The following is an 11,927-nucleotide window of genomic DNA, read 5'->3' on the forward strand; positions in this document are numbered from 1 at the left end:
GGAGGGGCGGAGCCAGAGCTTAGAGCTGGAACCAGGAAGCGTCACCTGAGCAGCCGAACATCTGCCAGCTGTCTGAACATCTGGACAGAGGGACGCTCGTCAGTTCAGATCTCGTTCTTTATATCAGCGAGTCCTCTGTCATCACGTCCTCTACAGACGGATGGAGACGGAACTCTGGGTGAAGGAGGGGTTCGGTGACCTTTGCCCTCTTATTCCTCTTGTACACCGGTGTCACGGGTCGACGCAGGGTTCCTAAACGACTTCTTTCCCTTTGCCAGTAGAGGAGATTCTGTTTCTTCCCCCGGTGAGTCATCTGACACAGGAGGGAATAAACCAATGAAGCCATGTGATCGGGGCTTTGACCAAGAGGCTGAAAATGAAGCCTTGATATCCAAACTGAATTATTAGGATTTATTCCCACATGCTGGGGCGGGATCTATAACCTATACTGCTGCCAGCCACCAGGGGGCGATTAGGATGCTTTGGCTTCAGCTTTGGGAGCTGACATGGCGTCCATCTTTCTTCAGTCTTTGTTCTATCTTTATGATTCAGATTATTTAAACTCTTCATTGATCATTGAAAACAGGACTGTGGATCCATGCTCCTCTGATTGACATAATGTCCAACTGTTATCTAAGTGGAGGTCCCCACCTTTCATAGAAGAAGAGGGCAGATTATGGGACATCGGGGGGGGGGGGGGGGGCGGACCCAACGAGATGATCCCTCATCGTAGACCAATACCTGCTCCTCCTCGTGTCGTCACTCATGTGCTGTGTCACTTTCTCCTCCTGTTTCTCCTCCTCGCTCCAGATCTGTAGGATCTATTATCTCCAAACCTTCCAAATAAGAACTCATTTTTCACCTCGCCCTCTGGATCTCTTCTTCTTTGGAGCTGATTGTCACGTGGGTCCTTCCTTGTTTCATTCGGAGGCAGAACTCACTGCATCTTGATTCTTGATCCACTTTCCATCTCGGGCCTCGGCGTGTTTCAGGTGTGACGCACGTTTAGGCTGAACTGCTCTAATTCTCTAACGAGATTGGCCGTCCCCGGATATCCCATTAGACCCTGATTAACTGGGCTCAGCTCATTAGCTCTGACAAACCAATTCACCTCTGTCACCCTCAGACCTCCAGCCGGCTGCTGCGTCCACACAAAGAAACATGTGCTGCAATGCAACCAATCAGACGCCACCTCACCTGCAGAAACAGAAGGAAATGCAATCACTGCATATTCCTCTTAAACCAATCAAGCCTCATTTAACTGTATTTAAACTTTTAATTTGCATCTTGAACTCAGAAAGCCTCAATAAAACAATATTTATTTGTGTTCTTTTATATTTAATTCCCATGTTTGTTTCCGTCCCTCAGACGTCCACTGTCTTATCCTCTCACATTTCATCTCTACCTGTTCCCTTTCTCCTCCTTCCTTCATTCTTCACCTGCTCTTGTCTTTTGACCTCATAACCTGATTTTCTTTCTCCAATCGGTTTACCTGCCTCCTCTCTCCTCCCTCTCTCTCTCTCTCTCTCTCTCACTCTCTCTCTCTCTCTCTCTCTCTCACACTCTCTCTCTCTCCCTCTCGCTCTCCTTGCCTCTCTATTTCCATCTTTGAGCTTTATCCCTTCATCCCTTATCTCCTTCATCCCCTCCAATCCTCATCTGCTCTTCGCTGTGGAGGAAGGGAGAGAGAAAGAGAGAGTTTTGACAAGCACAAGCCACGAGAGCGTCGGAGGAGCCAGTGAGCAGGTGGTGCACCCTGGGATTGTGGGATCTAAACAACATTGAAGGGGGAACGTGGAGCCGGAGGAGTCTGGGAACCGGTTCAGAGGAACAGGAGGAACCACGTTGTGAGAGGAAAAGGTGAGTTTCTCCTTTTTCTCTTGTTCTTCTCTTCCAGAGCTTCCTCTGCACTCGGGATCATTTGGAGAAACACTGAGCTGCGTCTTGTCATTGTTAACGGAGAGAGTTCAAAGAAAGAAAGTGAGTTTTCTACTTGTGTGAGATTTTAAAACCAGCAGGAGGATTTTTACCTCAATGTGCAAAACGGCAATTCATGAGAAACTTAAGTGGAATCTTCTGCCTGCAAACAACTATTTGCATTTGCAGTGATTTTGCAGAAACAGACATTTTCCTCCATCACTCTTGACTTGTTTCAAGAAGGCAGCTAGCATCTCGCACACAGACTCTGCTTGAGTCTCTACATATTGAAACACTGGTTTCTCTCTTGCGGTAGAATGATTGATGAGTCCTGTCCGAGGCTCTCATGATTCCTTTAACCCTTTGAAGGTGATCTTTGGATAGTAGGGAAGCTGCTAAAGAGGATTGGTGCTTCAGGTGTAGCAGCAGTAAGCTGCAGCCTGATCTTTCACATGAGGCCAAACCTCCACCAGCTTCCTGCACAGATTGCCTCCATAGTTTCCAAAGCTGCAACTGCAAAGTTCCCAGCGAGGAAAACTTCCAGACAGGTTCCAGCTTTGGGAAAATCCTTTTCACAGTCAGATGTTCATGGAGATGTAGAGGCCTCATCTTCATTTCCCATCACATGAGAGAAGGGGACGGTGGAGGAGGAGCTCCCTGACGTTTGGACCGTCCACACCCTCCCTCTCCCTCTGATCCCGAGGTAAAGAGCAGTCAGTAATCGGATGACAGGAGATTTGAGCGGTAAAGCTTCCCTCGAGATCTCCTGCCGGGATTTAAAGGCCTGTAACAGCCCGTCCCAAACCTCCATCCCCACCACTGGCCCTCCTGTATCCTCCATCCTCCACTCTGCACCCTACACCCTTGACCCTTGACCCTGTCACAGGTACCTGGACGTAGGCAACATCCTAAACCTTCACCTGAGCTCTGGATCCTGTGCAGCCTCAAGTTTCCTCTCAAAGTTTCCTTCTAATTAAACCCCAGGCATCAAGTGTGTCAGCAGCTCAAACTCCAACATTAAATAATTTAAAAGGATATCAAATCATGTTCTGCAAAGGTTCCTAATGTTTCCCCGACTTGTTGCATCTCGTATTCATGTTGCAACAGGATTTTAAACCACAGGTGGTTGAAGCTCCTTTTCTTCATTTTCTGCATCGTGCCTCTTTGATAGAGGAACCTGGTTTTGTCTGAACATCACGTGACGCTCGGTGAACTCTCCTGATTACCGTCGATTAGCATTTAACAAAGTTCCTTGGCAATGAGCAGAGTTGTGCTGGCAGGTAATTGGTGTTAAATTGGTCCGACGTCAGCATCCTCTTACGGAGCATTAGGCCCATTCAGAGACAGCACGCAGGGAAACCAACCAACAGGTAGAGGGACAACCAAAGGGTCTTACATAAGAACTTATACAATTTAATGCATTAAATAGTTTACACAGCTTGTGTTTCACCAAGAATAACCTTTAAAAAAGAAAAACATTTCGTACAGACTGACGTCCAAATGTCCGACACCAAAGATGATCGTGAAACACCTTGAATGAAAGAACACAAGACTGTTCATGAACTCTAAAAGAGGAGATTTTATTGTTTGGATTTTCTGATTATTTTAATGTTTATTGAGCATAAAACCTCAGCAGCATTCAGAAAATACCGATAATGTCCAGGGACTGTTACACTGCTCATACTTTAAACTTACACGATAAAATATTGGTTAGCGTAAGCTTCCTTCCTTTCTTCTTTCCTAACTTCTTCCCTTTCTCCTTTCCTTTAGCTTAATTCCTTTCCTGCATCCTTCCATTTCCCTTCCTGTCCAAGAAGAGTGTGTCCCCTCATCTCTCCATCTCTCCATCTCCTCCCTTCACACCTTCACACCTTCACACCTTCACACCTTCACACCAAACGAGTCTGAGAGCTAGCAGTGTTACAACTTTGCCGGATTACCGCCGTCAGGTACGTGTCTAATCTTCACCGGAGACTCGATGTCAGTGATCAGGATCAAGGTGTCAGGGTCAGTGATGTTCAGAGCTGACTTCAGGGGGAAGTTGTGTCCTGCCAGGGTCACACACGAGGACACACAAGAACACACAAGGACTCAAGTCGTCTTATACATCCCTGTGACCCGTCCAACCTCCTGTCTGAGCAGAGACTGTCCACCAGAATAACAGTTTCCTCCTCTTCCATCTTTTCTCTCGTCCGACAGTCGCAGCTTCGTTTCCCGTCAGTAACATCCCTCATCAACCGACGCCATGGCAGCTGAGAAAGCTGAAATGGATGCCCTGAAGAAGGAGTGCGATGGCCTCCGCGCACAGATCGAGGTGAGCGCCCCCTGCAGGTGAAACATGACATCCCCGATCACAGGAAACAGGAGTTCAATGTTAAACCGAGAACAATCCATCACTTGATCAATCACAATGTGTTTGTACATCACTTTCCATACGAAGAATGTAACACAAAGTGATTCACAAAAGTAAAGTAAGAAAAATAACTACACACCCATCAGCCCCATTCATGCTCAGAACAATAATAACAGGAAGTGACGCAACGTTAAGATGGATCTCAAATTAGCAACAAGGAAACTTAAAGCCACGTAAACAAAGATAGAATAATAAAACACAAACAGAAAGTTACACTTCCTCACTGTACTCCCCCCCCCCCCCCCCCCCCCAGGCGGCCCGTAAGGCTGTGAACGATGGCAGCATGAGCTCGGCAGCAGGGGGCATCGACGACGTGGGCCGAGTCCAGCTGAAGCTCAGGAAGACGCTCAAGGGTCACCTGGCCAAGATCTACTCCATGCACTGGTCAGCTGACTCCAGGTGAGGACGCCGTCCGCCCCCCCGAGCGCCTGTTTACGATCAATGGCTGTGTGTAGTTAACATGGACAATGCAGTTCCACCTGTGATCCAGTGCACGAGTCGGTCTCAGCTGTCAATCACGACGCCTCGGCTCCGTTTCATTTCATCAAATAAAAAATAAAACCAAACTGATCAGAAGCACTCGAACAAACAACATCAAATAACAGATTCTTTAGTTTGGTCCATGTTCCATCTGCTAACATGGAGGAGCCGGGGTTTATGACCTGTACTGCAGCCAGCCACCAGGGGGAGAACCAGATCTTTTAGCTTTACTCTTGTGGAGCTGAAAGTAAAGCTCAATGAGTTAGCTTCACTTTTAAGTCGTGTTCGATGAGTTTCACAATCTGTGCCGTGTTGTTGTTGTTGTCGTTGTTGTTGTTGTTGTCTTAAATCTACGTTTAACGTTTCAAAGTGTGAATATTTGATCGAGTCTCGTTCAAACTGTTCCTGGTGTGTCGCAGGTCAATGGTCAGTGCATCACAGGATGGCAAGCTGCTGGTCTGGGACGCCTTCACCGGCAACAAGGTGAATCATCACAGTCTCATAGAAAATGTCTCATATCAATAAAATCTGTTTATCACACAAAGTACGACTGGTCCTCACAAAGTGTGCAAAACAAACAGTGATGACAAAACCTCCTAATGATGTCATGATACGACAAATTCAAGAGTTGTTTTATTCCAACTTTATTTAAAAAGTATTCAACTTGCAATTTGAGAAGTTCAAAGTTTGAATTCTTTAAATGCCAGATTGAGATCTTAGATTCAAAAGGTTTAAATTATGATTTTTTTATTTTAAAGTTGGAATTTTCAAGTTTCAAATTATTACTTTGTAGTTCTAACATCACTGGTGCAACAATCCGTCTTGATGTTGAACTTCATGGTTTAACTGAGTTACTGGTGACCACACTGGTTGGTGAAACTGGTTGGACTAGTGAACTGTCCCAGCTTTCATAGGTGAGTTAGTTTGTCAGTGATGTTTTCAACCCGTCAGGAGTAAAACATTATATTACTAGAAATTTAAAAGTTGTGGCCTTTTTCTTGTGTTGAACGTTGTGACAAGTTCAGAGTTAGTAAACTGGCTGAACTGGTTTTCCCTCCCAGCTGATCGCCGTCCCACTGAAGTCGGCCTGGGTGATGAGCGTGGCCTTCGCCCCCTCTGGGAACCTGGTGGCCAGCGGAGGTCTGGACAACATGTGCACCGTCGTCAACATCAAGGCCGCCAGCCCCAAGACCCTCAGGGAGCTGGACGCACACACAGGTGAGGAGGACGCTCCCGGGGACGGACGGATGAGGACACTGACTAAACACTCACTTGTCTCCTCCTCGTCCTCCAGGTTACCTGTCCTGCTGCCGCTTCCTGAGCGACACTGAGATCCTGACGGCCTCCGGTGACACCACCTGGTGAGTTCAGCGTTCATCCATAACCTTTGTGAATTTCTTGAATTCGTCCGATCTACTCACACATGTCGACAGCGTCTGTTGAGATGTGTGTTGACCCAGAACTCTGGATGAAAACAAAACACCGTCACACACCATGCAGGAGGGACTCACCCAAAACTAAACCCAGTGTCTCCTGCCTCCCCCCCACCTCCCCCCCGCCCTGCCCTCAGCTGCCTGTGGGACCTGGAGACCGGGAAGCAGAAGATCATCTTCACCAATCACATCGGAGACTGCATGTCGCTGGCTCTCTCCCCCGACACCAACACCTTCGTCTCTGGAGCCTGCGACTCCCTGGCCAAGCTGTGGGACCTGAGGGAAGGGACCTGCAAGCAGACCTTCAGTGGACACACCAGTGACATCAACGCCATCCAGGTGAGGGTCCACACCAACAACACACACACACACATACACACACACACACACACGCACACACGCACACGCATCAAAACCTCTGATCAGAGAGCAGCTTCAACAGAGGTGTCGTCAAGGGTTAGGGTTAGCAACACATGATCACCTAAAGGGGGACATCTGGGGTGTTGTCTTCTTCTTCTTCCTCTTCCTCTTCCTCTTCCTCTTCCTCTTCCTCTTCCTCTTCCTCTTCCTCTTCCTCTTTATCTTCTTCTTCTACTGTTTAATTGTGTCTCTACTTCCTGTGATTGGTCCAAAAGTCCAAACTCTCCAACCAAGTGTCTTAACTCTGGAACAGAACCTGGTTCAGTTTGATCCAGATCCAGAACTCCTCTTCTGCTCTGAGGAACCTTCACACCTGATGTTCAGGTTCAGACTGAACTGAAGAGTCTGAAGCTCTGAACCAGGTGTGAACGAGTCCTGAGTCTGAAGCAGATCACGTGTATCAGTCTGAGAGACGATGGAAACTGGAACCAGTGTATTTTGTGTCTCTGGTGGGAGCAGCAGCAGATCATGTATCACATGATGATCAGTTATAACCAAACAGATCCTTTCTTCTCCTCCTCCCTCGCTCCTCAGTTCTTCCCCAATGGACACAACTTCGTCACCGGCTCCGACGACACTTCCTGCAAGATGTACGACCTGCGCTCTGACCAGGAGGTGAGCAACTACCAGGACAGCAGCCTGAACGCCGGCGTCACGTCTGTGGCTCTGTCCAACTCCGGCCGCCTCATCTTCGCCGGCTACGACGACTTCAACTGTCACATCTGGGATTCTCTGAAGGGAGAGAAAGTCGGTGAGTGAACCACAAACAAACCTCCTGTAGCTGCTCGGAGGAGAAGGAGCAGAAGGTGGACATAAGAGTTTAGAGTTTGTCTGAGGAAAGAAAAGAAAATCATCCTCTCCCCTTTCGTCCCTGTTCATCTTCCTCCTCCTCCTCCCCTTCCTCTTCCTCCTCCTCCTCCTCCAGGTGTTCTGTCCGGCCATGACAACAGGGTGAGCTGCACCGGCGTCCCTGCGGATGGGATGGGAGTCTGCACAGGATCCTGGGACAGTTTCCTCAAACTGTGGAACTGAGGCGTCCCGGCGGAGGAGAAACACCAGGAGGAGGACGAGCAGGGGGGGAGGAGGTAGAGGAGGAGAAGTGGGGTTGGGGGAGAGCACACCTTCCTCTCTTTCTCTCTCCCTCTCCACCTCCTCCTTGTTCATGTATGCAAAACGAGAGTCTGTGAGTGAGTCCGTTGTGTAAATGGCATCAGGCATCAACAGTGAGTGATGCATCCCACTCTATGTGCACCAGCTTCATTACATCCAGACCATAATTTAAAAAAATAAAAACGTTGATAAAAAATAGTGCGTTATTCAAAATGAGCAGAAAAATAAGCTCCTATCGATGTCAATTAAACACGTAGATGTTTGACAATAACAGAGAAAGAACACATGTTGAAAGTGAGGCTGTAGACTTACAGATTTATTTTTATCGTCTTTGACCTGCACTTATTTAGATGAAATATCGATATGTACATTTATTTCTATTTTAGAGATTTAACTCACTAGGATGAAGAGTCGATGTACAGTGTCTTTTCTTGTTTTTTTGGCTGCACATATCCACAGTGTATGTGTCTGGTCAAGGTACGGCCGCCATCTTGGGTCCCCTGCTAACGACCAGCAGCCTTTGATCCAAGATGGCCGCTGCCGTTTCCCCGTCTCACCTGTGAAAATCCGACGCTGTGTAAACACTCTGTAAAAAACCTGTAAACTGTATTTTACTCCCCCGGGTTCAGCTGCATTTTGTAGTACTTTTACACACGTGTGCAGTTCCTCTGTAAAAAGACAAAATGTTTGTTGAAAATCTTTATAATAAACATAGAATTCTGCATTAACACCATGTCTGACTCTGTGTGTTTGTGTTTAGTAACTGGAAAGTCGTGTTTTTAAGACAGGGTGTAATTTTGAGTGAGTCCAATGGGGGGGGGGGGGGGGGGGGTCCTTCTCAGCCAACATATCCCAGAAGTCATTGCGTTTGCTAATGAAGCTTTTGTTAAAACCTTCTCGATGTGGTTCGAGACGCCTCTGAATTGTGACACAGCTACAGACTGCAACTAAAGATGGACGACTTGACATCTGCCTCAAGTGAAGCCAGACTGTCTCCATCGCCCCCTGGTGGCTGGCTGCAGAACAGGTCATAAACCTTTTTGAAGACATTAAATAAATGTTTGTGAAATAAGTTTTTTGTGATTTGTTCTGATCAGTTTTTGATGATTAAAAATGAGCTCAGACATCATGATTGACAGCTGAGGCCGACTCCATAAACCACAATAACAATGAAAACTTTCTTAACTTTATTTAACACAGTTATAAAGTGCTTTGAACAGTAAACAATGTGAAACACTTCTTTAAAGATCACAGAGCATTAGAGCAATGATACTTCACATATGATTTTCACATAAGAGATATGATAAGATAAGATAAAATAAGATAAGATAAGATAAGATAAGATAAGATAAGATATGATAAGATAAAATAAGATAAAATAAGATAAGATATAATAAAATGATTGATTGATTGATTGATTTTAAGATGAGATTGAAAAGTAGTGAGCAGCTTTGGATCATCTACAAATTCAAATGTATTCAATTGTTATTATTGTCTTTTGAAATACTGGGAGTTACAAGTATAAAAGTAATCTAGTAGTTATTAGTGACTGTCAGCTCAGGGCTGGAGGACGTGATGTGAACAGCAGGAGGCGGTGACGCACCTGGAGGGGAGCTGTTGGTGTCACCTGACACACACAGAACCACACACACACACAGACACACACACATAGACACACTCACACTCACTCGCACACCGGCCGGTCTCCGTCCCTGTCCCGGTTCTCCTCCTCTTCCTCCTCCTCCTCCTCCTCCGCCTCTCACCGGGAACCAGCCGCTCCCAGTCCGTCATGTCGACCCGGAGCTTCTTCGTGGGAGGAAACTGGAAGATGAACGGAAACAAGGAGACTCTGTGCGGGTTGATGGAGAACCTGAACACCGCTGAGCTGCCGGAGCTCACCGGTGAGGGGTGTGAGTGTGTGTGTGTGTGTGTGTGTGTGTGTGTGTGTGTGTGTGTGTGTGTTATTACCTAAGTACATTTAATCAGATTCTTTGCTGAAGATCAATTTGATACTTGAAGTTTATGTGATTATTTCCGTTTCCTGTCATTTTGTACTGTAAACAAACAACAAACTACTATAAGTATTATTTCATTTTTCATTATCGTGGTTATTTTTTAAAATAAGACTTGATTGCTATTGATTCCTTTTCAAAATAAGAGTCTGGCTCAGGCTCCTGTAACCGCCCTCCCTTCCACTGATTTAATTTGTGGAGGTTGTTCTTAAACGTATTAAAGATGGACGACATGACGGCTCCCTCACAGTGAAGCCAAAGCATCTCCGCCGCCCCCTGGTGGCCGGCTGCAGTGTAGCATGTTTCAGGTGGATTTCAGGAAGAAGAGATGAAACGTGAGCCTCACCCTGAGCCTGTGTTTCAGAGGTGGTGTGTGCGGCGCCCTCCGTCTACCTGGACTTCGTCCGCTCACGTCTGGATCCCAGGATCGGCCTCGCGGCACAGAACTGCCACAGAGTGTCCAAGGGGGCGTTCACCGGAGAGATCAGGTACCTGACGTGTCCTCCACAGAACCACAAACACACTCTCACACGGTTTTTATCTTAGCACCATCAAGGAAGTTCATGTATGTACAGTATGATTTTCAATTTGAATATGTACAATCAACAGTATCTTGTGTGTCGCCCCCTGCTGGCAGCCCGGACATGATCAAGGACTGTGGGGCGGACTGGGTCGTCCTGGGACACTCGGAGCGCCGCCACGTGTTCGGGGAAAGTGACGAGCTGATTGGACAGAAGGTGAGACGCCTGCTGTGAGGTGTGAAGGTCGATAGGAAGCGGGTGACATGTTTCCCACGTGGTTCTCAGGTGGCTCACGCGCTGCAGAGCGGCCTGAGTGTGATCGCCTGCATCGGGGAGAAGCTGGAGCAGCGAGAGGCCGGAACCACGGAGGAGGTCGTGTTCGCTCAGACGCAGGTGATCGCAGGTGAACACTATTCACATCATTTCATCTTCTTGTTTTCTTTTCGCTTTCAGATTTCTCCACCTTTATGTTTATCGTCTTTATCTGCGTTTCAATATCATCATGGATACACCGTCTTGTTAAATGTCAGGAAATGAATTGTGTTGTGTTTTTGTGTTGCAGAGAATGTGACCGACTGGGAGAAAGTGGTGCTGGCGTATGAGCCTGTGTGGGCGATCGGCACGGGGCAGACGGCGACACCTGAACAGGTAACAGAGAACACACGGGTTCAGCAACTCTAGAATAACCACAAATGATAACTGTTTGTTTTAACTGTGTGTGTGTGTGTGTGTCTGTGTGTCCAGGCTCAGGAGGTCCATGAGAAGCTGAGGGCGTGGCTTAGAGCCAACGTCTCTGACCACGTGGCCGACTCACTTCGCATCATCTACGGAGGTCAGTGACGCTTCTTCTCATCAGAGTCGAGTAGATCATGAAGCTCCGGACGCATGGGGGGCGGGGATACAGTTTGATTGACAGCTAGTACCGTCCAATAGTTGATCAAAGTGAAACCTTGAAGCCTGAGAGACGAGGACGTTTGAAACGAGACCCGTCCCTGACTGGTCCTGCTTCTGTCCGTCCTCAGGCTCGGTGTCGGGAGAGAACTGCCGGGAGCTGGCGTCTCAGGGCGACGTGGACGGCTTCCTGGTGGGCGGAGCCTCCCTGAAACCAGAGTTTGTCGACATCATCAACGCGCGTGTGTAACGGTCGAGGTTCCATCAGGACCGATGAGTGAACCCGGTTCAGATCGTCACGTGTTCACATCCCTGTGTCTGCAGAGTGTTAGGTAAATTAATATCACACATTTGTAGGAGTTTAGCTTTTATTTTATTTATTGTACTTACAGTTAATCTACTTTTTGTTGTTATTCAAATTTTAACTTTATTCTCAGGATTTAAAAGTCTTTTTACAGGTGTTGTGTGTTTTAAAACACATGTTGTCATGTTGTGTTACTGATGGACGGCACTATCTGTTACTTCAGGGACCATAACAACAAAAGCTCAGACAGAATTAAATGAATCACGTAATATAAAAAATAATCTATAATATATAATATTAGAATCTGTGTTTCAGGGGCTTTTATTGTGAAGTCGCCACCATAGACACAATAGATCAACTCTGCTCTTTGATGTTGTGTGTTGAACTCTGGATTCATGAACAATGTAATAAATAAACTAATAATTG

At 46.9% G+C, this 11,927-nt stretch overlaps 2 protein-coding genes across 2 annotated transcripts; both read left to right on the forward strand.

Annotated features, from left to right (window-relative positions):
- The first annotated feature begins 1,653 nt into the window (after positions 1–1,653).
- On the forward strand, positions 1,654–8,506 carry gnb3b (guanine nucleotide binding protein (G protein), beta polypeptide 3b). The gene is made up of 9 exons (XM_062409656.1): positions 1,654–1,860; positions 4,117–4,231; positions 4,584–4,729; positions 5,230–5,293; positions 5,872–6,028; positions 6,105–6,171; positions 6,381–6,582; positions 7,198–7,414; positions 7,589–8,506. The coding sequence occupies exons 2-9, from the start codon at positions 4,163–4,165 to the stop codon at positions 7,693–7,695; spliced, it is 1,029 nt and encodes a 342-aa protein (XP_062265640.1). The 5' UTR covers positions 1,654–1,860; positions 4,117–4,162; the 3' UTR covers positions 7,696–8,506.
- A 933-nt stretch (positions 8,507–9,439) lies between these two features.
- Positions 9,440–11,487, forward strand: LOC133972294 (triosephosphate isomerase-like). Its single transcript, XM_062409659.1, has 7 exons — positions 9,440–9,674; positions 10,150–10,273; positions 10,423–10,522; positions 10,592–10,709; positions 10,869–10,954; positions 11,051–11,138; positions 11,329–11,487. The coding sequence occupies exons 1-7, from the start codon at positions 9,563–9,565 to the stop codon at positions 11,445–11,447; spliced, it is 747 nt and encodes a 248-aa protein (XP_062265643.1). The 5' UTR covers positions 9,440–9,562; the 3' UTR covers positions 11,448–11,487.
- Positions 11,488–11,927: the final 440 nt, after the last annotated feature.

This window comes from Platichthys flesus, chromosome 17 (assembly GCF_949316205.1).
Source record: "Platichthys flesus chromosome 17, fPlaFle2.1, whole genome shotgun sequence".
Classification (NCBI taxonomy): domain Eukaryota; kingdom Metazoa; phylum Chordata; class Actinopteri; order Pleuronectiformes; family Pleuronectidae; genus Platichthys; species Platichthys flesus.

What these genes read in the sequence shown, in the direction of transcription:
- gnb3b (XM_062409656.1), top strand. Translation starts at nt 4,163, where the DNA reads ATGGCAGCTGAGAAAGCTGAAATGGATGCCCTGAAGAAGGAGTGCGAT. An exon ending in CACTGGTCAGCTGACTCCAG is followed by an intron (nt 4,730 to 5,229) that starts GTGAGGACGCCG and finishes GGTGTGTCGCAG; the next exon opens with GTCAATGGTCAGTGCATCAC. An exon ending in GGAGCTGGACGCACACACAG is followed by an intron (nt 6,029 to 6,104) that starts GTGAGGAGGACG and finishes CTCGTCCTCCAG; the next exon opens with GTTACCTGTCCTGCTGCCGC.
- LOC133972294 (XM_062409659.1), top strand. Translation starts at nt 9,563, where the DNA reads ATGTCGACCCGGAGCTTCTTCGTGGGAGGAAACTGGAAGATGAACGGA. An exon ending in TGAGCTGCCGGAGCTCACCG is followed by an intron (nt 9,675 to 10,149) that starts GTGAGGGGTGTG and finishes CCTGTGTTTCAG; the next exon opens with AGGTGGTGTGTGCGGCGCCC. An exon ending in AGACGGCGACACCTGAACAG is followed by an intron (nt 10,955 to 11,050) that starts GTAACAGAGAAC and finishes CTGTGTGTCCAG; the next exon opens with GCTCAGGAGGTCCATGAGAA.